General features: G+C 41.7%; 1 protein-coding gene across 8 annotated transcripts in view; it reads left to right on the top strand.

The window, feature by feature from the left end:
* Nucleotides 1-24836, top strand: part of LOC129859197 (receptor-type tyrosine-protein phosphatase mu-like) — a 306071-nt gene that overhangs the window by 113933 nt on the left and 167302 nt on the right. For all 8 annotated transcript variants that reach the window (XM_055928653.1, XM_055928654.1, XM_055928649.1 and 5 more), the window contains exon 7: nt 3418-3711. In XM_055928653.1, the coding sequence (XP_055784628.1) occupies nt 3418-3711 (294 nt within the window). The remainder of the gene's footprint in view (nt 1-3417; nt 3712-24836) is intronic.

The raw sequence follows: 24836 nt of genomic DNA, 5'->3' as shown, positions 1-24836 counted from the left end.
TCTAAATCCGCCCCACAGCCAGATTGAACTGTCACCATCTCAAAGTAAATCTGAGGCAGCATTGCTCTCTCTCGCGCCCTCTATTTCTCGCTGTCTCTCATTCTCTCTTTCGCTCTCTCACTTTTTCCTTTGTCTCTCTCTCGCTGCTTCTGGAGACAATAAACATTTACTAATTGGGTGTGTGAGCGTCTACACCTGTTTGCTGTCTGTGAATAGATCAGTCAGTACCCCAGGGATCAGGACGGCTGGCTCGACCGTGATCAGGACGGCTGGCTCGACTATCTCCATCATAGAAATGGAATGAATAGAATTGAGTATAAGCTTGTCAGGTGCAATGCGACCAATAGAATAGTACCTAAACGTGAAAAACCCTGCTGACATTCACACTCAGTGTAAACCCAGGTCTGATGTGTATAGAGTGGTGTGAACGGGACAGAGGAAGAGGTGTGATATGCAGGGAAGGTCAACAGGTGGGCAGCCATGACGTGTGTGTGTGATTTTAACATTTTTAAAAATGTATTTAACTAGGCAAGCCAGTTAAGAACAAATTCTTATTTACAATGACGGCCTACCAAAAGGAAAAAGGTATCCTGCAGGGACGGGGGCTGGGATAAAAAAAAATATATATATATATATATATATATAGAACAGAACGCACACCATGACAAGAGGGACAACACAACACTACATAAAGAGAGACCTAAGGCAGCAACACATGACAACACAGGATGGTAGCAACACAACATGATAACAACATGGTAGCAACACAACATGATAACAACATGGTAGCAACACAACATGGCAGCATCACAAAACATGGTACAAACATTATTTGGCATAGACAACAGCACAAAGGGCAAGAAGGTAGAGACAACAATACTTCACGCGAAGCAGCCACAACTGTCAGTAAGTGTGTCTGTGATTGAGTCTTTGAAGAGATTGAGATAAAACTGTTCAGTTTGAGTGTTTGTTGCAGGTTGTTCCAGTCACTAGCTGCAGCGAACTGAAAAGACGAGCGACCCGTGTGCGTGTGCATGCGTGTGCGTGCGTGTGCGTGTGCGTGCGCGTGTGTGTGTGTGTCAATGAAAGTGTGACTTTCATTGACTCCAGGATGTACAATATCCTGATGAGTGTAAATCACAATTGAGTCAGGCTTCACCCCCCAATGGACACATTATAGACAGTGGTCTGGAGCAGTAATTCACAAAGTGAGTGCTGATCTAGGATCAGGTCCTACCTGTCCATCTCATTCATTGTAATCTAAAAGTCACAAATGGACCTAGATCAGCACTGCTACTGTGAGACATACGGCCCCTGGGCAGACAGAGACAGACATTCTGTCCTTTCCATCTCATAGAAAGGTGACACGTTATGAGGCCAGGCTTGCACCTGCCCCAGCCAGTCTGCCAGGAAGACGGATGAGCCATTATTTCACCAGTAATTGGGGTTCTCCCTGGTTCTAATCGATATCAGCGGCCCTGGACATGGTGTGTCTGTGTGAACTACACACACCTCCAGCTGCGACGAAATACTCTGAGGTCCTGTTTTTTTACAAGTCTTGATGGCTCAATATCGTATGGGAATAAGATGACTGTTAAATACAGATGTAGGATCTTAATTTGATCACTCTTTTGTTGCTGAGAATTGTCCTACACCACAGGAAATGCACATGAGCTTTGCGATTTACATAAATTAATTGAAAACCCACACACACACGGTTAAATTAACAGTATTGCACTTTTCATGTAGCCTACTTTTGGCTAGCTATCAAGCAACATTATGGACTCAATGTTCAAATCCTGTTGCTGCAGGATTATTTTGCTGTGTCAATATAGGTCAAATTAAGATCATACATCTGTAATTGAATATACTATATTTAGGGAATGTCCTCATATGCACCTTCTATATAAAAAAAAACTGTGTTATTGGAAAGAATCTGGAGAACTCAACTGGACTTTTCTAAGATAAAATCCTCATAGGGACATGAGTCACTCAGACTGATATCCAAGTCTTATCTATTTAGTTACGTTAGGGCTAATAAATGCACCAGAGTTTTCAGACTTAGTCATACAGTCACCAGGACACCTGACTGGCTTGTCGGACAAGCTATCATCAGGGCAAAGACTAATTACAGGGCAAGTCACTAGCTGTGTATGTGTGTGACAGAAGGATTGACAGTCCCATTCGTGTGAGACACTCATCACGCAAGAAAAGAGGGAGAGGAGAGGGGCCATATCAAACTTCAAAGGCCAACACTGGGCTGTGTTTAGACCGAACATGCTGATGCTGACATGTAGTTACTAGTCATAGCTGTAGGACAGCGTCACACGTCCATGGATGTCGAGCCTGTCACTCCCTAGACCAGACAAAGAAAAAAAACCTGACCCTTAGTCATAGAACAACAGACCAAAAAACGGTGAGAAAACATTCCCCCTTACAATGGACAGGAATTGTCTCATTGTCTTATCGTCGATGATTGAACACGATAGACTGGCTTTGGCAAAATGAATCGTTCTCCGAGGTCTCTTCGGGGAGACAAAGAGAAAAGAGAGATGGGTGGAGGAGAGGAGAGGGAGATTATTGAAATGGGTCACGGGAGAAATGGAGCAGGACCGGTGGGAGTGATGAGTAATGGGATTCAGGTTGGCTGTTCTATCGGCGAAGGTCAGGAAATTAATTGGTTTAACTCATTACCTCGCTTTTGATCTCTCTCGTTTCACCGTGCTCTCCGCTTCAGCCCGTTACTCCTGGCTTTGTGTGAGGCACCGCCACTACAATCACTTAATTGCTCTTACTTAAGATTTAAGCTTCCGATATCATGCTAACATGTTTTCTATTTCTCTACAGACTCAAGTTGGATGTAATTGAGAATGTTGAGCTCTATTCTGTTCTTTTTGCAGAGTAAACCGGTGGTATTTGCATAGTTTGTGTGTTTATCTATGCTCACTGCAGGTTTAGCGCAGGGTGCTATTTGCCATCTCCCTCGTATAGCAGAGTCAAGGTGAATCATCAAGAAACAGAACACATTTTGCAATGTAATATCAGTTCCTGGAACCATATGAATGAAAGCCCCTAGAGAGTAAATATATATAGTGTCTCTGGGGATAAAATAATTCATATATTATAAAGTATTAAAATAACTGGCCTGTTTTTACCAATTTTCTATTAAATATTACCTGTAATTAATGGCAATATGAGTGAAATAGTTTTTTTCCCATGACACCATCCTCTATAAGGAAGTAGCAAGCATTTTGAAACGGTCTGTTTGAGATACAAGTTCGAGGTGGGGTTTTTGAGTTGGTTTTTTTTCTCCTCCTATTTATGCTTTGGCCACATACGAGTGGTATTTATCTACCAATTGAAATGCCCATTTAAGACTCCTCATCTAACCCTAATCTCTTCCTCTTTGACCCCCAGAGCCCCCGGTGCCCATCGCTCCGCCCCAGCTCACCGCCGTGGGTGCAACCTACCTGTGGATCCAGCTCAACGCCAACTCCATCAATGGTGACGGGCCCATCGTGGAGCGAGAGGTCGAGTACCGCACGGTGGCGGGCAGCCTCATCGACAACCAGCCCGTGGACAAGACCACACACAAAATCGGCCACCTGGACCCCGACACGGAGTACGAGATCAGCGTGCTGCTCACCCGGCCCCTGGATGGAGGAACTGGGGCGCCCGGACCCCCCCTGAGGGCCAAGACCAAGTGTGCTGGTGAGTCCAATGCAAAGACACACACACACACACACACACACCCCATTAGAGTAGGAGAAGGCCCTTTCTCCGTGTAATACATTATGGTGTACAGTTACATACTAGCAGTTATACAGTACTTGGTGTAATGACACACTATTTTCAGCACAGTCATACATTATACAGTTGGACCCTGTCGCTATACAGTGGTGCTTACTTACGGCTGTTCATTGACATTTACTTCAGTGGGAGTGGTAAGTGGGGCAATACATACACCACTTTAGCTACACGCAATGTACAGTCAGTTGCAGTGAGGCCCTTTGATAAAGTGACACTGTCATGAAATGAATAGCCCGGGCACTATATACTTAACTTGTTATGCAATTACACATCTGAAGAATACTTTAGATACTCACATTCTACAAATTCAGTACACGTACTGGCAAAAACCATGCACTCATACTCAACATTTTAAACTACCTGTTTCATGGGGCAGACGTCAATACTCTACGTGAACCATGGGAATGTCTGAGTTAAATTTTCATGGATGGATCTCAGTTTCAGCCTTTAGGGGCTTGCAGTGTCTGGCCATTCACTCTCCACCCACACACACAGCTTAATTTCCCCCTGGGTCTGGGTCTGTCTAGGTGACCACAGGGGCTGATGGGATGTGAGGAATGTGAGAGCGTCTGACTGCAGGAGAAGAGCGGAATCTCCTGTCTCCACTTTCCTTGTAGCAGGAGGTCCACTTTCCCTGTAGCAGGAGGTCTGGGTGGCCAGTGCCTCCTTCACAGTAAAGCATACCTTCTGGCTTAAGTCAAGTGTTTAACATTCCATCCCAAAGGGATGTACAACATCTATCAGCATGATATGCAAGCATACATTAGATTGTCTATTATAATTCTGGACTACCATGAACATGAGTGTGGTGCTGGATATGATCAGGGCTTGGTATGTGAGGCTCGGTAGTATACGTGATTAAAGTCGTATTATCTCTCTGTGGTTTGGTGACAGCTTGACAAGACATCACGTTTTCAGTGTCAGGCGGGAGAACAGACCATCCACAGCTCTTTTGGGATTGGGAAGAGGATATATTGCTTCCTCTCTTTTGTGATGGAGGTGGCTGCAGAGGGGAGGCTGACTGACCCAGGAGTGACACAAGGGCGATGGATGGCCCTACATGTCTCGTCTTAAAAGCGCTTCCTCTCTGTGGAGGATGAAACGTTTTTATATCTGATTTCCCTGACTGTCTCTGAGCTGCTAAAAGTTTCAGAGGAGGGTTGTTCCTTTGCTCTTAGCTCCCCATATAACCACTATTTTCAGAGCAGTTCAACAGTTTTTAATTGAGCCAAAGTCGCTCTCACAAAGCCGTTCAATTTCAATCAAATCAAATTTTAATCAATGACACATTTCATTAGAGGAATTATGAATTGATTCTTCTCACTCCACACCCCCTGACCAATACCCATTAGGCATATCACTATTTATTATAGATTTTCATACAAAAACAATTAGATCAGCCTCCCATTCAGAATTTCAGATAGTGTCCTACCCAAAAGAGACAAATGGTAGTCCTATTTAGTAGAGCTGAGCGATTGGTGCTTTTTAAGGGTTGGTTCGGTTTCGGTTCGACTGCAAAAAATTATCACAGATTTTGATTTCAATATTTCGTTTTTTTTATATATTAAATGCATTATGAAATAATGACATTCAAATTATTAGAGCTTTTTAATGGAAATGCCAAAGCCAAACATACTGAACATTCAATCACCAATTCAGTTGTTTCTGTCAGGTCCACACATAGAAATAGGACATTTCAATAAATAATAAAATATTTCAGTTGTGTATATTACTTAGTTTTATGACTTTATAATTTTTAATTCCTTAAAGTCAGCATCGCTTCTCTGCTCAGGCAGTATCAGACAGCCCAGACAGCCATCTAACATTATCTATGTTCTCCCCATACTGTACTGTCTTTAGTCATCCTATTAAGCTAGGCTAGCCTGCCTAAGTATGTTTCAGAGCTGTCTGACAATCATTTTACCTGTTCTTCAAAGTAGATGAGGCATACTTTCATGAACTCTCTATTAGAGGTCGACCGATTATGATTTTTCAACGCCGATACCAATTATTGGATGACCACAAAAAGCAGATACCGATTAATCGGCCGATTTAATTTTTTAAATTTGTAATAATGACAATTATAACAATACTGAATGAACACTTATTTTAACTTAATATAATACATCAATAAAATCAATTTAGCCTCAAATAAAAAATGAAACATGTTCAATTTGGTTTAAAATAATGCAAAAACAAAGTGTTGGAGAAGAAAGTAAAAGTGCAATATGTGCCATGTAAGAAAGCTGACGTTTTAAGTTCCTTGATCAGATCATGAGAACATATGAAAGCTGGTGGTTCCTTTTAACATGAGTCTTCAATATTCCCAGGTAAGAAGTTTTAGGTTGTAGTTATTATAGGAATTATAGGACTATTTCTCTCTATACGATTTGTATTTCATATACCTTTGACTATTGGATGTTTTATAGGCACTTTAGTATTGCCAGTGTAACAGTATAGCTTCCGTCCCTCTCCTCGCTCCTACCTGGGCTCGAACCAGGAACACATCGACAACAGCCACCCTCGAAGCAGCGTTACCCATGCAGAGCAAGGGGAACAATTACTCCAAGTGAGTAACGTTTGAAACGCTATTAGTGTGCACCCCGGTAACTAGCTAGCCATTTCACATCGGTTACACCATCCTAATCTCGGGAGTTAATAGGCTTGAAGTCATAAACCGCGCAATGCTTGAAGCACAGCGACGAGCTGCTGGCAAAACGCACGACAGTGCTGTTTGAATGAATGCTTACGAGCCTGCTGGTGCCTACCATCGCTCAGTCAGACTGCTCTATCAAATCATAGACTTAGTCATAACATAATAACACACAGAAATACGAGCCTTAGGTCATTAATATAGTCGAACTATCATCTCGAAAACAAAACGTTTATTCTTTCAGTGAAATACGGAACCGTTCCGTATTTTATCTAACGGGCGGCATCCATAAGTCTAAATATTCCTGTTACATTGCACAACCTTCAATGTTATGTCATAATTACGTAAAATTCTGGCAAATTAGTTCGCAACAATCCAGACGGCCCAAACTGTGGCATATATCCTGACTCTGCGTGCAGTGAACGCAAGAGAAGTGACACAATTTCACCTGGTTAATATTCCTTGCTAACCTGGATTTCTTTTAGCTAAATATGCAGGTTTAAAAATATATTCTTCTGTGTATTGATTTTAAGAAAGGCATTGATGTTTATGGTTAAGTGCAGTCGTGCAACGATTGTGCTTTTTTTTTCTCGCAAATCCGCTTTTGTTCAATCATCCCCCGTTTGGCGAAGTTGGCTGTCTTTGTTAGGAAGAAATAGTCTTCACACAGTTTGTAATGAGCTAGGCGGCCCAAACTGCTGCATATACCCTGACTCTGTTGCAAGAGAAGTGACACCATTTTTCCTAGTTAAAAGAAATTCATGTTAGCAGGCAATATTAACTAAATATGCAGGTTTAAAAATATATACTTGTGTATTAATTTTAAGAAAGGAATTGATGTTTATGGTTAGGTACATGTTGGAGCAACGACAGTCCATTTTTGCGAATGCCACCGCATCGATTATATGCAACGCAGGACACGCTAGATAAACTAGTAGTATCATCAACCATGTGTAGTTAACTAGTGATTATGATTGATTGATTGTTTTTTATAAGTCAAGTTTAATGCTAGCTAGCAACTTACCTTGGCTTCTTACTGCATTCTCGTAACAAGCAGGCTCCTCGTGGAGTGCAATGTAATCAGGTGGTTAGAGCGTTGGACTAGTTAACCGCAAGGTTGAATCCCCGAGCTGACAAGGTAAAAATCTGTCGTTCTGCCCCTGAACAAGGCAGTTAACCCATTGAAAATAAGAATGTGTTTTTTAACTGACTTGCCTAGTTAAATAAAGGTGTAAAAAAAATATACACTGCTCAAAAAAATTAAGGGAACACTAAAATAACACATCCTAGATCTGAATGAATGAAATATTCTTATTAAATACTTTTTTCTTTACATAGTTGAATGTACTGACAACAAAATCACACAAAAATTGTCAATGGAAATCAAATTTATCAACCCATGGATGTCTGGATTTGGAGTCACACTCAAAATTAAAGTGGAAAACCACACTACAGGCGGATCCAACTTTGATGTAATGTCCTTAAAACAAGTCAAAATGAGGCTCAGTAGTGTGTGTGGCCTCCACGTGCCTGTATGACCTACCTACAACGCCTGGGCATGCTCCTGATGAGGTGGCGGATGGTCTCCTAAGGGATCTCCTCCCAGACCTGGACTAAAGCATCCGCCAACTCCTGGACAGTCTGTGGTGCAAAGTGGCGTTGGTGGATGGAGCGAGACATGATGTCCCAGACATCATGCTCAATTGGATTCAGGTCTGGGGAACGGGCGGTCCATAGCATCAATGCCTTCCTCTTGCAGGAACTGCTGACACACTCCAGCCACATGAGGTCTAGCATTGTCTTGCATTAGGAGGAACCCAGGGCCAACCGCACCAGCATATGGTCTCACAAGAGGTCTGAGGATCTCATCTCGGTACCTAATGGCAGTCAGGCTACCTCTGGCGAGCCCATGGAGGGCTGTGCGGCCCCCCAAAGAAATGCCACCCCACACCATGACTGACCCACCGCCAAACCGGTCATGCTGGAGGATGTTGCAGGCAGCAGAACGTTCTCCACAGCGTCTCCAGACTCTGTCACGTCTGTCACGTGCTCAGTGTAAACCTGCTTTCATCTGTGAAGAGCACAGGGCGCCAGTGGCGAATTTGCCAACCTTGGTGTTCTCTGGCAAATGCCAAACATCCTGCACGGTGTTGGGCTGTAAGCACAACCCCCACCTGTGGACGTCGGGCCCTCATACCACCCTCATGGAGTCTGTTTCTGACCGTTTGAGCAGACACATGCACATTTGTGGCCTGCTGGAGGTCATTTTGCGGGGCTCTGGCAGTGCTCCTCCTGCTCCTCCTTGCACAAAGGCGGAGGTAGCGTTCCTGCTGCCTAACGTAGAATGCTTAAAAGTGTAGCCAAGCCGGAAAATAACAGGTGTAATGGATTATGGTCATTGTAGTTAATGACCATATTTCCATGTTGAATATTTACACTGAAAACTACCCAGCGTTCCATAGTTTTTATTATTATTTAAAAAAAAATGTTTTTTTATTATGAACACAACAAATACAAAAAAACAGAAATATACAAACAAGAGTACATAGTTCTTGACTTAATTTGTCTAGTGAATTATTTTATTTCCCGTTGGGCTCGCATGGCCCCACCGAACTACAGTACCAGTCAAAGTTACACACCTACTCATTCAAAGATTTTTCTTTATTTTTACTATTTCCTACGTTGTAGATTAGTAGTGAAGATATCAAAACTATGAAATAACACATATGGAATCATGTAGTAACCAAAAAAGTGTTAAACAAATCAACATATATTTTAGATTCTTTAAAGTAGCTATCCTTTGCCTTGATGACATCTTTGCACACTCTTGGCATTCTTTTATTTTATTTAACCTTTATTTAACTAGGCAAGTTGATTAAGAACAAATTGTTCTTTTACAATGACGGCCTACCGCGGCCAAACCCTCCCCTAACCCGGTCAACTCTGGGACAATTCTCTCAACCAGCTTCACCTGGAATGCTTTTCCAACAGTCTTGAAGGAGGTACAATATATGCTGAGCACTTTTTTGGCTGCTCTTCCTTCACTCCGTGGTCCAACGCATCCCAAACCATCTCAATTGGGTTAAGGTCAGGTGATTGTGGAGGCCACGTCATCTGATGCATCACTCCATCACTCTCCTTCTTGGTCAAATAGCCCTTACACAGCCTGGAGGTGTGTTGGGTCATTGTCCTGTTGAAAAACAAATTATAGTCCCACTAAGCGCAAACCAGATGGGATGGTGTATCGCCTCGGAATGCTGTGGTAGTCATGCTGGTTAAGGATGCCTTGAATTCTAAATAAATCATTGACAGTATCACCAGCAAAGCACCATCACACCACCACCTGCATGCTTCACGGTGGGAACCACACATGCAGAGATCATCCGTTCACCTACTCTGCATCTCACAAAGACACTGCAGTTGGAACCAAAAATCTCAAATTTGGACTCAGACCACAGGACAGATTTCCACCGGTCTGACCTCAGGAGGCTGAAGAAATTTGCATTGGCCCCTAAGACCCTCACAACATTTTACAGATGCACAATTGAGAGCTTCCTGTCGGGCTGTATCACCGCCTGGTACGGCAACTTCCCTATATACATAGACATGGAATCACTGTTCACTTTAATAATGTTTGCATACAGCTTTACTAATTTCATATGCATATACTGTATTCTATTCTACTGTATTTTAGTCAATGCCACTCCGACATTGCTCGTCTTAATATATCTTAATTCCGTTATTTTACTTTTAGATTTGTGTGTATTGTTGTGAATTGTTATATTACTGTACTAATGGAGCTAGGAACACAAGCATTTCGCTACACCTGCAATAGCATCTGCTAAATATGTGTATGTGACCAATAAAATTGTATTTGATTTGCCACTCTACTCTCTACAGCCTATGGGCTAGAGAGGGCTATGTAGCCGCAAGTACTCATAAGAGTGGAATTGCTCAATTGTATTTAGGTAAATCAGCATTTCATTATTTATTCAACTTGTCTCCTTTAGGAACACAGCCCCCACCTCAGTGATAGAATACTAGAAAAGACAGGCATGAGGGGGTTTGTTTGGGAGGGGTTGTTTGTCAACAACCTCCTCAGAAGTGAATCAATCACAGAAAGGCAGCTTGTGTTTTGTCCAGTTAGTCGTTAGCAAAGAGGAGATCTCTTAGTGCTCCGAGCTACAAGACAGACAGGAAAAGCCGAACCATCCTAACATGAATATGAACTTAACGATCTACTGTGCTTTAGTAATTTCATCTTTATGGACAGTTAGGAGTGATTAAATCTCAAATGGGGGAGAAGGAGAGCGAGCAAGGGAGTTAAACTTCAATAGGATGTAGAACGGGCAGAAGATAAGCTAGATGTGGGGACAAAGGAGGAGAACTTGGGATGGAAAGAGGGAAGTGCGTAGGGGAAGTGAGGGTGACTGAGGTATCTGAGGTGAGTAAGGGAAGATAAGTGGAGCACTTTTAAAGTAACTGTCCACTGTTGGCATATTTCTATGAAATATCACCTATAATTAATTACAATGTAAGTGAAATAGTTTTCCTTCCAAAAAATTGTAATTAAGTATGTTAAAAAGCAGCTTTTCTGTGTTGGAATGGTATCGGCGTACTCCAACAGGCTTATACCGGTTGCTAAAGATAGTAATGTGAGTAGAAGGCTGATTTGGCAAGCTCATCCTCCTCAGGAGCATAACATCATTCTAAAAAATAGCAAGCATTTTTTAAACTGTCTGTATGAGATACAAGTTGTTGTGTTTTTTTGGGGGGTGTTTTTTCTTCAATTTTAGCTTTGGTCAGAAAATGCGAGTATAATATGAGTCAACAACATGTGGCGATGAGTTAACAGAATATAAACTTTTAAAAGTGACATTTTCATTGGACAGTTATTTTTAAGGAGAAGATGCACTGGGTGAAAAGGGTCAATATCAGGGGATATATTTCTGAAATTTTATTGGAAATAAGGAGTAGACGTGTAATTTCATATATTGAGCTAGGATATATTGTCAGTAATGGGACAGTTTCTACATGCATCCAGTCCGGACTTCAGAAATCTCCCTGCTACTGTATGAGTCCAGGGAGATATCGGGGTGAGATCCCTTCAAGATACGCCCCTGATGTGAGTGCACCCGCTTACATATTTATAGAATATTTTAACTCCGGAAAGGTTATGTGTCAACATGCTGACATATCTAATCCTTTATACTTTGTAGGCTGGACAATAGAACGTGTCAAAATTCACCCAAGGCTGAAAAATAGCAAAATAACATTGGCTAAGCTGGAACACTAGTGTGAGCCCATAGCAAATGAATGGAATCGAACGTTCGCAGAGCCTGTTTTGACTTGAGTGATGCTTAGAATTCCATTTCGCCAAAAGGTATTTCTGGGCTAGCGTTTGATGTCAACGGAGTACACTGCCCAGCCTTACATAATTAGAAAGAGGAGATTATAATGTTTAAAATGGTGTCCAATTTGAAAAAATCGAAATATACACATTGCGAGATATTTGGCAAAATAGACAGACATACCTGTGTTTCCCTATAGTAAACAATGGGACGACCTCAGAGTTCCATGAGTCATTTTTTGTTTACATTTCAACTACAAACAACGTGGGCAGGTCTCATTGCCAACAATAGCAAAGCAGGCATTGTGATGTAGAACAATAAACTGGGAATAGAACATTCAGAAGGCGAGTTGGTGCCACGGTGCTCAATAGAACTAATAGGAGCAGGCAGGGTGAAAAATACCCTAAAATAAGGCCTGCTTTTTCATGATTACTTCAATACTAAGGCAAGCAGCTGGGACATATAGTAATATTATGAAACTGGGCTCCACGGCGGATGCAATGAACTAGTTTTTATCAGAAAAAAAGTTTTGTTAAAAATGTCATGTGTCCAGCCTATACTTAGGCATGAATCCACATACTTTCAGAAATGTATCATATCTGTAGTCATTATCTGATCATTTATGTATACGTATTTCTCAAAAAATCCATAATTTCAAAAGATATCCTTACATGATGTGTAAATATTCCTCCTCATGTCTGATTGAAAATGGGCTAAATCCTACTCGTGATAAACGTCCAGCACCCAAATTATTTTATCTGTTCAGGCGCAAAAAAATAATTGTGCTTCTTCACATGAAGGTGACATAACTGAGCATACATTTGCAATATATTCAGGTGTAGGCTAGAAGGTACGGAAAAGCAAACATCGTCATATTTAATCTAAAACACATCCCTGCTATTTCTCTTTAAAGAATGCAGCATAGCAAATCCAGAGCTCCAATCACATGTTTTCTGTAAAGATGCAAACATAGGCCAATCTTTGCTAAAAATGTATTTTATTTTTTAACAGAAAATAAAAAAATGCACTCAATACCCCTGCCTGCCCTGTTTGTTATGGACAATGGGTGCAGATTGAATCGTCAGGGGCGGTCTCTCGCAGTCCAGACCCAACGTGATGTTTTTCTGTGATCCACTCGAAACTGTCAATGCATAAATCATGAATCAAAATTGTGTCGATATTGCAAGAAAATATTGGCATTTCACATAAGCATACCACAAGGTAGCTACTCTACCTGCTTCATTCATGAGGAGAAAGATAACTGGAACATGCTAGCTAGCCAAGTTGCTAGTTAACACTAACTAGCTAATGTTAGCTAGCTAGCTAACTAGCTTATATTAACCAGTAATCAAAATATGCCCAAATGTTTTAAAACGTTAGCTGTCACCTTGAGGCTTGATAGGGGGGTAAAAAAAAATCACTGAAGGGAAGGAAATGTTATTTGTTAGCTAACCCTACTACGCGCTGCTGGACAAATTAGCTAAAGTTTTTTGATTCTAGTTAATGTTACTAAGGTAAAATAAAACATCTAAAATTAGCTTTTCACTTCAGCATTAACTTCTTTGAGGTATTTACTGAACAGATTCTCACTTCTTTGTTTCTCCAGTTGTCAGTTCGTCCACACACTATTTACAAACTCATTTGTGGCGCCCAAATTCAAAAATGACACTTTGAACTCCACAGCAGAAAATATGTGATTCTTGTTGCAAGGCTACCAGTTACAGTGCTTTTAGCTTGCAGTTTGTGTGTGCCATTATGTAGCTGTAATACAACAAGCTAGTGTCTGAAAGAATTATATGTATTTAATATTTGTCAAATTATGTCCTCGAAAGCATCAGAAAATGTCCTTATTTAGCATCCTGATATGGACCGACAGTCAAGTGCATATGCATTGTATGTGTTGAGAAAATATACTGGGTAGGCCTGCTGTCAGTATTTGTCATCATATAGAGGGAAAAAACGATGTCAACATTTGGCCCCTCTCAGGATTTCTAATGAGTCCAAAAATGATTTGTGCATGAAATAAAAATATGGATTTTATATTTGACAAATGATTAAGCATGTTCTGAAATGCATCAGAAATCGTCCTTATTTTGAGCATATCAAAAGGCATATCAAGATCTGGATATGAACCTCAGCCAAGAGAAACATATCTGGAATCTGTATAGCGTAATGCCTCAAATGTGCTGAGAACACAGATATGCAATGTATCCAGACAGTATTTGTCATCATGAAGAGAAATAAAGATGTCACTTATCTCAGGACATTGAATGAGTTCATATCCGGCCATAGGAAATGTCCATGTGTGTTATTCAGAGTAATCCCAACCCAGCTGTCCATCCTGTCTCCTTGTAGCGCTGTCTTAGGCGTCTCACAGTACGGACGTTGCAATTTATTGCCCTGGCCACATCTGCAGTCGTCATGCCTCCTTGCAGCATGCCTAAGGCACGTTCACGCAGGTGAGCAGGGACCCTGGGCATTTTCTTTTCGGGTTTTTCTGAGTCAGTAGAAAAGCCTCTTTAGTGTCCTAAGTTTTCATAACCGTGACCTTAATTGCCTACCGTCTGTAAGCTGTTAGTGTCTTAACGACCGTTCAACAGGTGCATGTTCATTAATTGTTTATGGTTCATTGAACAAGCATGGAAAACAGTGTTTAAACCCTTTAAAATGAAGATCTGTGAAGTTATTTGGATTTTTAAAAATTATCCTTGAATGACAGGGTCCTGAAAAAGGGACATTTCTTTTTTTGCAGAGTTTTTATGTATATATCTCTCAAAACTATGAAATAACACATATAGAATCATGTAGTAACCAAACAAGTGTTCAACAAATCTAAATATGTTTTAGATTCTTCAAAGTAGCCACCCTTTGCCCTGATGACAGCTTTGCACACTTTTGGCATTCTCTCAACCAGCTTCATGAGGTAGTCACCAGGAATGCATTTAAATTAACAGGTGTGCTTTGTTAATTTGTGCAATTGTTTCCCTTAATGTGTTGGAGCCAATCAGTGTTGTCACAAGCTAGGGGTGGTATACAGAAGATGGCCCTATTTGGTAAAAGACCAAGTCCATATTATGTCAAGAACAGCTCAAATAAGCAAAGAGAAACGACAGTCCATCATTACTTTAAGACATGAAGGTCAGTCAATCCTGAAAATGTCAATAACTTTAAAAGTTTCTTCAAGTGCAGTCGCAAAACCATAAAGCTCTATGATTAATCTGGCTCTCATGAGGACTGCCACAGGAAAGGAAGACCCAGAGTTACCTCTGCTGGAGATAAGTTAATTGGAATTAACTGCATCTCAGATTGCATCACAAATAAATGCTTCACAGAGTTCAAGTAACAGACACATCTCAACCTCAACTGTTCAAAGGAGACTGCGTGAACCAGGCCTTCATGGTCAAATTTCTGCAAAGAAACCACTACTAATGGGCACCAATAAAAAGAGGAGACTTGCCTGGGTCAAGAAACATGAGCAATGGACATTAGACCGGTGGAAATCTGTCCCTTGGTCAGATGAGTCCAAATTGGAGATTTTTGGCTACTTTGAAGAATCTAAAATATGTTGTTTTGTTTACCACTTTTTTTGTTTTGTTACAACATGATTCCATATATTATTTCATAGTTTTCATGTCTTCACTATTGTGCTACAATGCAGAAAAAAGTCAAAAACATTAATGCTGAACTCCCTTGCCAATGACAAAGATACCCATAACATGATGCAGCCACTGCCATACTTGAAAGTATGAAAAGTGATACTCAGTGATGTTGTTGGATTTGCCACAAACGTATTGCATTGTATTCACTACATTACTTTTATTTCTTTGACACATTTTTTTCAGTTTTACTTTAGTGCCTTATTTCAAACAGGATGCATGTTTTGGAATATTTGTATTCTGTACAGGTTTCCTTCTTTTCATTCTGTCATTTAGGTTAGTATTGTGGAGTAACTATAATGTTGTTGACCCACCCCTCAGTTTTCTCCTATCACAGTCATTAAACTCTGTAACTCTTTTAAAGTCACCATTGGCCTCCTGGTGAAATCCCTGAGCGGTTTCATTCCTCTCCGGCAACTGAGTTAAGAAGGACGCCTGTATCTTTGTAGTGACTGTATTGATACACCATCCAAAGTGTAATTAATAAGTTCACCATACTCAAAGGGATATTCAATGTCTGCTTTTGAATTTTTACACATCTGCCAATAGGTGCCTATCTTTGCGAGGCATAGAAAACCTTCCTGATTTTTGTGGTTGTATCGGTGTTTTTGAATTTCACTGCTCGACTGAGGGAGCTTACAAGTATCTGTATGTGTGGGGTACAGAGATGAGGTAGTCATTACCAAATCTTATTAAACACTATTGCACACAGTCAAAATCAAATTGTGTTTGTCACATGTGGTGAAAACAACAGGTGTAGGTAGACCTTACCATGAAATTCTTACTTGTGAGCCCTTAACAAAAAATGCAGATGGGTGGAAAAAGGTAATAACAATTTGCTAAATGAAAAGGATAAATAGAAACACAATAACAATAACGAGGCTATATACAAGGGGTACCAGTACCGAGTCAATATGCAGTGGTACGGGGAAATCGTGGTAATTGACGTAATATATACATTTAGCCAAATACATTTAAACACTGTTTTTCACAGTTCCTGACATTTAGTCCTAGTAAAAATTCCCTGTCTTAGGTCAGTTAGGATCACTACTTTATTTTAAGAATGTGAAATGTCAGAATAATAGTAGGGAGAATTATTTCTTTCAGCTTTTATTTATTTCATCACATTCCCAGTGGGTCAGAAGTTTACATACACTCAATTAGTATTTGGTAGCATTGCCTTTAAATTGTTTAACTCGGGTCAAATGTTTCGGGTAGCCTTCCACAAGCTTCCCACAATAAGTTGAGGGAATTTTGGCCCATTCCTCCTGACAGAGCTGGTGTAACTGAGTCAGGTTTGTAGGCCTCCTTGCTCGCACACTCTTTTTCATTTCTGCCCACAAATTTTCTATAGGATTGAGGTCAGGGCTTTGTGATGGCCACTCCAATACCTTGACTTTGTTGTCCTTTAGCCATTTTGCCACAACTTTGGAAGTATGCTTGGGGTCATTGTCCATTTGGAAGACCCATTTGCGACCAAGCTTTAACTTCCTGACTGATGTCTTGAGATGTTGCTTCAATATATCCACATAATTTTCCTCCCTCATGATGCCATCTATTTTGTGAAGTGCACCAGTCCCTCCTGCAGCAAAGCACCCCCACAACATGATGCTGCCACCCCCGTGCTTCATGGTTGGGATGGTGTTCTTCGGCTTGCAAGCTTCTCCCCTTTTCCTCCAAACATAACAATGGTCATTATGGCCAAACAGTTCTATTTTTGTTTCATCAGACCAGAGGACATTTCTCCAAAAAGTACGATCTTTGACCCCATGTGCAGTTGCAAACCGTAGTCTGGCTTTTTTTGGCGGTTTTAGAGCAGTGGCGTCTTCCTTGCTGAGCGGCCTTTCAGGTTATGTCGATATAGGACTCGTTTTACTGTGGATATAGATACTTTTGTACCTGTTTCCTCCAGCATCTTCACAAGGTCCTTTGCTGTTGCTCTGGGATTGATTTGGACTTTTCTTACCAAAGTACGTTCTAGGAGACAGAACGCGTCTCCTCCCTGAGCGGTATGACGGCTGCGTGGTCCCATGGTGTTTATACTTGCGTACTATTGTTTGTACGATGAACGTGGTACCTTCAGGCATTTGTAAATAGCTCCCAAGGATGAACCAGACTTGTGGAGGTCTCCAATTTTCTGAGGTCTTGAAATACATCCACAGGTACACCTCCAATTGACTCAAATTATGTCAATTAGTCTACCAGAAGCTTTTAAAGCCATGACATTGTTTTCTGGAATTTTCCAAGCTGTTTAAATGCACAGTCATCTTAGTGTATGTAAACTTCTGACCCCCTGGAATTGTGATACAGTGAATTGATCTGTCTGTTAACAGTTGTTGGAAAAATGTCTTATGTCTTGCACAAAGTAGATGTCCTAACCAACTTGCCAAAACTATAGTTTGTTAAAAATAAATTTGTGGAGTGGTTGAAAAACGAGTTTTAATGACTCTAACCTAAGTGTATGTAAATTCTGACTCCAGCTGTACATGTAGGTAGGTGTGAAGTGATTTTAATAAACGAGGAGTTTCGTCAGCGTGTGTGAGTATGTTTGTGACGTCAATATGTATGTGTGTTTAGTATGCATTGGTGTGTGGTTAGAGTCCAGTGAGTGTACAACGAGCCTGTGCAGGAGGGTTGGTGCAAGTAATAATAAAATAATGGGGCAGTCATTTTTATTAATTGTTCAGCAGTCTTATGGCTTGGGGGGTAGAAGCTGTTATGGAGACTTTGGTCCCATACTTGGCCCTCCGGTAGCACCTTCCATGTGGTAGCAGAGAGAACAGTCTATGACTTGGAGTATTTGACTATTTTTTGACTTTTTTTTAGGGCCTTCCTCTGACACTGCCTGGTATAGAGGTCCTGGATGGCATGGAGCTCAGCTCCAGTGATGCACTGGGCCGTACGCACTACCCTCTGTAGCGCCTTGCGGTCGGATGCCAAACAGTTGCCATACCAAGCGGGGATGCAGCCAGTCAAGATGCTCTCAATGTTGCAACTGTAGAAGTATTTAAAGATCTGAGGACCCATGACAAATCTTTTCAGCCTCCTGGGGGGGTTTAGGAGTTGTCGTTTCCTTCTCACAACTGTTGGTGTGTTTGGACCACACCAAGGAACTTGAAGCTCTCGAACTTGACCATTACAGCCCTGTCGATGTGAATGGATGCGAGCTCGGCCCTCCTCTTCCTGTAGTCCATGATCAGCTCCTTTTTCTTGCTCAAGTTGCCAGGTCTCTGACCTCCTCCCTATAGGCCGTCTCATCGTTGTCGGTGATCAGGCCTACCACCGTTGTGTTGTCTGCTTACTTAATGACGGTGTTGGAGTCATGCTTGGCCACACAGTCGTGGGTGAACAGGGAGTACATAAGGGGACTAAGCATGCACTCCTGCGGTGCCCCCCGTGTTGAGGGTCAGCGTGGTAGATGTGTTGTTGCCTACCTTCACCACCTGGGGATGGCCGTCAGGAAGTCCAGGATCCAGTTGCAGAGGGAGGTGTTTAGTCCCAGGGGCCTTAGCTTAGTGACAAGCTTGAAGGGCACAATGGTGTTGAACGCTGAGCTGTAGTCAGTTAACTTCTTGCGGATCAGTGGGACATTTCGAAAACTTCTGGCGAAATTACAGAGAGCCAAATTCAAATTAAACTACTATAAATATTAAACTTTCATGAAATCACAAGTGCAATACATCAAAATAAAGCTTAACTTGTTGTTAATCCAGCCGTCATGTCAGATTTCAAAAAGGCTTTACGGCGAAATCAAACCATGCAATTATCTGAGGACAGCGCCCAGCACACAAATGCATAACAAATAATTTTCAACCAGGGAGTTGCGACACGAAAGTCAGAAATAGCGATATAATATATGCCTTTGAAGATCTTCTTCTTTTGCCACTCCAAAAGGCTCCCAGTTACTTTACAAATGGTCATTTTGTTCGATAATGTCCTTCTTTATATCCATAAAACTCAGTTTAGCTGGCGCGCTTCAGTCAATAATCCACTCGGTTTCCTCCTCCAAAATGCATACAAAATAAATCCCATACGTTACCAATAAACTTATCCAAACAAGTAAATCAACGTTTATAATCAAACCTTAGGTACCCTAATACGCAAATAAATGATACAATTTAAGACTGAGAATCGTTATTGTCTTTACCGGAGAAAAATACCAAAGAACGAGCTCTCTACAGCCAAAATGGGAGCCACGTAGAAAAACTACAATTTCTGGCTCATTTTTCCAAAAACCAGCCTGAAACTCTTTCTAAGACTGTTGACATCTAGTGGAAGCCCTAGGAACTGCAATCGGGCACGATTTCGCCCTATTATAAAAGTGCCAGCCATTGAAATCAGTGGTAGGATGATTTTTTTTTTTTTGGGGGGGGGGGATGGTTTGTCCTCGGTGTTTCACCTGCCATTTCAGTTCTGTTATACTCACATACATTATTTTAACAGTTTTAGAAACTTTAGAGTGTTCTATCCAAATCTATCAATTATATGCGTATCCTAGCTTCTGGGCCTGAGTAGCATGCAGTTTACTTTGGGCACGCTTTTCATCCGGAAGTCAAAATACCGCCCCCTATCCCAAAGAAGTTAACAGCATTCTCATGTAGGTGTTTCTTTTGTCCAGGTGGGAAAGGGCAGTGTGGATTGCAATAGAGATTGATTCGTCTGTGGATCTGTTGGGGCTATATGCGAATTGGAGTGGGTCCAGGGTTTCTGGGATGGTGATGATGTGAGCCATGACCAGCCTTTTAAAGCATTTCATGGCTACAGATGTGAGTTCTACGGGGCGGTAGTCACTTAGGCAGGTTAAAGTTGGTGTAGCAGGATTCGATCTTAGTCCTCTATTGACGCGTTACCTGTTTGATGGTTTGTCGTAGGGCGTAGTGAAGCGGCAGCCCTAGCCTTTAGCTCGGTGCAGTTGTTGCCTGTAATCCATGGCTTCTGGTTGGGATATGTACGTACGGTCACATCGATGTCGTCAATGCACTTATTAATGAAGCCAGTGACTGATGTGGTAAACTCCTCAATGTTATCAGATGAATCCCAGAACATATTCCAGTCTTTGCTAGTGAAACAGTCCTGTTGCTTAGCATCCGCTTCATTGGACCACTTTCATATTGCGCGCGTCACTGGGACTTCCTGTTTGAGTTTTTGATTGTATTCAGGAATCAAGAAGATAGAGTTATTGTCAGATTTGCTAAATGGAGGCCATGTACCTTAGAATGTGACTTGTTAAGCCAATTTTTACTCCTGAATTTTAGGCTTGCCGTAACAAAGGGGTGGATTACTTATTGACTCGAGGCATTTCAGCTTGTCATTTTTTATTAATTTGTAAAAATGTCTAAAACCATAATTCCACTTTGACATTATGGGGTATTGTGTGTAGGCCAAATTTAATCAATTGAAATTAATTTTGAAACAGTCGAGGGGTGTAAGTACTTTCTGAAGGCACTGTACATGCTGTAAACCCAATGAACCACCTCAATAGGGTTATTTTGGTGGTAAAATGCTGGAGAGGATTCCTCGAACAGGTCTCATTTGACATGTTGATTACAGCTTAGATTTAGATCAGTGGTTTTCAACCTGTGGTTGATTATTTAGATATGTTTTATTGATTTATTTCTGAAATATAATAACAGCTGGGAGTATTATATTATTACTTTACTATTCAGAATGCAAATTGTTAATAATAATAATAATAATAATAATAGGCTTTTAATCTCTTACATTCACTGAAAACATTTATCAAATTTGACCACCAATATCAAATTCAACAACAAAATGCTGGTCCTCAAGAGCTTTTGACTTTGATTTGGTGGTCGCCGGTACAGAAAAGGTTGGGAACCGCTGATTTTAGATAACTTTCTTGGCCAATGTGCACCTGCCACCTATACCACACGGACCTTATCTTTGATCCAAAGACCTTATCTTTGATCCACTGAAACATACGCAAACACACCCACACACATACTGTTTCCACACGCTTTTCAAGGTCAAAAACAGGTGGATGCTTGGGGTTCACATTACCACTAAGGGAAATAGCCCTCAAGATGGCTTCCTATTTATTGTTATAGTCAATGTGAGTGATGACCCTGACAGGCCTTTGTAGAGCTCCAGGCTAAGTACCATATCCTTTGTCACCATTGACAGGTAACTACTAGCTCCTCAGTAGAACCCAATGCTTTCCATCAGCTTCCCCTGATGCTGCAACATTTTTTATTTTATTTCACCTTTATTTAACCAGGTAGGCAAATTGAGAACACGTTCTCATTTACAATTGCGACCTGGCCAAGATAAAGCAAAGCAGTTCGACACATACAACAACACATAGTTACACATGGAGTAAAACAAACATACAGTGAAAATAAGTCTATATACAATATGAGCAAGTGAGGTGAGATAAGGGAGGTGAAGGCAAACAAAATATATATATAAATAAATAAATGAAAAATATAAAAAGGCCATGGTGGCGAAGTAAATACAATATAGCAAGTAAAAAAAATAACCCTGGAATGGTTGGTTTGCAGTGGAAGAAGGTGCAAAGTAGAGATAGAAATAATGGGGTGCAAAGGAGCAAAATAAATAAATACAGTAGGTAAAGAGGTAGTTGTTTGGGCTAAATTATAGATGGGCTATGTACAGGTGCAGTAATCTATGAGCTGCTCTGACAGCTGGTGCTTAAAGCTAGTGAGGGAGATAAGTGTTTCCAGTTTCAGAGATTTTTGTAGTTCGTTCCAGTCATTGGCAGCAGAGAACTGGAAGGAGAGGCGGCCAAAGGAAGAATTGGTTTTGGGGGTGACCAGAGAGATATACCTGCTGGAGCGTGTGCTACGGGTGGGCGTTGCTATGGTGACCAGCGAGCTGAGATAAGGGGGGACTTTACCTAGCAGGGTCTTGTAGATGACCTGGAGCCAGTGGGTTTGGCGACGAGTGTGAAGCGAGGGCCAGCCAACGAGAGCGTACAGGTCGCAGTGGTGGGTAGTATATGGGGCTTTGGTGACAAAACGGATGGCACTGTGATAGACTGCATCCAATTTATTGAGTAGGGTTTTGGAGGCTATTTTGTAAATGACATCACCGAAGTCGAGGATTGGTAGGATGGTCAGTTTTACAAGGGTATGTTTGGCAGCATGAGTGAAGGATGCTTCGTTACGGAATAGGAAGCCGATTCTAGATTTAACTTTGGATTGGAGATGCTTGATATGAGTCTGGAAGGAGAGTTTACAGTCTAACCAGACACCTAGGTATTTGTAGTTGTCCACATATTCTAAGTCAGAGCCGTCCAGAGTAGTGATGCTGGACAGGCGGGCAGGTGCAGGCAGCGATCGGTTGAAGAGCATGCATTTAGTTTTACTTGTATTTAAGAGCAATTGGAGGCCACGGAAGGAGAGTTGTATGGCATTGAAGCTCGCCTGGAGGGTTGTTAACACAGTGTCAAGAGAAGGGCCAGAAGTATACAGAATAGTGTCGTCTGCGTAGAGGTGGATCAGAGACTCACCAGCAGCAAGAGCGACATCATTGATGTATACAGAGAAGAGAGTCGGTCCAAGAATTGAACCCTGTGGCACCCCCATAGAGACTGCCAGAGGTCCGGACAACAGACCCTCCGATTTGACACACTGAACACGATCAGAGAAGTAGTTGGTGAACCAGGCGAGGCAATCATTAGAGAAACCAAGGCTGTCGAGTCTGCCGATGAGGATGTGGTGATTGACAGAGTCAAAAGCCTTGGCCAGGTCAATGAATATGGCTGCACAGTACTGTTTCCTATCGATAGCGGTTAAGATATCGTTTATGACCTTGAGCATGGCTGAGGTGCACCCATGACCAGCTCTGAAACCAGATTGCATAGCGGAGAAGGTATGGTGGGATTCGAGATGGTCGGTAATCTGTTTGTTGACTTGGCTTTCGAAGACCTTAGAAAGGCAGGGTAGGATAGATATAGGTCTGTAGCAGTTTGGGTCTAGAGTGTCTCCCCCTTTGAAGAGGGGGATAACCGCAGCTGCTTTCCAATCTTTGGGAATCTCAGACGACATGAAAGAGAGGTTGAAAAGGCTGGTAATAGGGGTGGCAACAATTTCAGCAGATAGTTTTAGAAAGAAAGGGTCCAGATTATCTAGCCCGGCTGATTTGTAAGGGTCCAGATTTTGCAGCTCTTTCAGAACATCAGCTGACTGTATTTGGGAGAAAGAGAAATGGGGAAGGCTTGGGCGAGTAGCAGAGGGGAGGGCAGTGCTGTTATAATAATAATTCTCAATTATAATGGATTTGTCGGTGGTGACAGTATTTCCTATCTTCAGTGCAGTTGGAAGCTGGGAGGAGGTGTTCTTATTCTCCATGGACTTTACAGTGTCCCAGAACTTTTTTGAGTTTGTGTTGCAGGAAGCAAATTTCTGCTTGAAAAAGCTAGCCTTGGCTTTTCTAACTGCCTGTGTATACTGGTTTCTAGCTTCCCTGAAAAGTTGCATATCACGGGGGCTGTTCGATGCTAATGCAGAACGCCATAGGATGTTTTTCTGTTGGTTAAGGGCAGTCAGGTCAGGAGAGAACCAAGGGCTATATCTGTTCCTGGTTCTAAATTTCTTGAATGGGGCATGCTTATTCAAGATGGTGAGGAAGGCATTTAAAAAAAATATCCAGGCATCCTCTACTGACGGGATGAGATCAATATCCTTCCAGGATACCTCGGCCAGGTCGATTAGAAAGGCCTGCTCGCTGAAGTGTTTCAGGGAGTGTTTGACAGTGATGAGTGGAGGTCGTTTGATCGCTGACCCATTACGGATACAGGCAATGAGGCAGTGATCGCTGAGATCTTGGTTGAAAACAGCAGAGGTGTATTTGGAGGGCAAGTTGGTTAGGATGATGTCTATGAGGGTACCCGTGTTTACGGAATTGGGGTGATACCTGGTAGGTTCATTGATAATTTGTGTGAGATTGAGGGCATCAAGCTTAGATTGTAGGATGGCTGGGGTGTTAAGCATGTTCCAATTTAGGTCGCCTAGCAGCACAAGCTCTGAAGATAGATGGGGGGCAATCAGTTCACATATGGTGTCCAGAGCACAGCTGGGGGCAGAGGGTGGTCTATAGCAGGCGGCAACAGTGAGAGACTTGTTTTTAGAGAGGTGGATTTTTAAAAGTAGGAGTTCAAATTGTTTCGGAACAGACCTGGATAGTAAAACAGAACTCTGCAGGCAATCCTTGCAGTAGATTGCAACACCGCCCCCTTTGGCCGTTCTATCTTGTCTGAAAATCTTGTAGTTAGGGATGAAAATGTCAGAATTTTTGGTGGTCTTCCTAAGCCAGGATTCAGACACGGCTAAAACATCTGGGTTGGCAGAGTGTGCTAAAGCAGTGAACAAAACAAACTTAGGG

The sequence above is a fragment of the Salvelinus fontinalis genome, chromosome 7 (genome assembly GCF_029448725.1).
Source record: "Salvelinus fontinalis isolate EN_2023a chromosome 7, ASM2944872v1, whole genome shotgun sequence".
Lineage (NCBI taxonomy): Eukaryota > Metazoa > Chordata > Actinopteri > Salmoniformes > Salmonidae > Salvelinus > Salvelinus fontinalis.
This window is presented reverse-complemented; position numbering and strand designations above follow the sequence as displayed.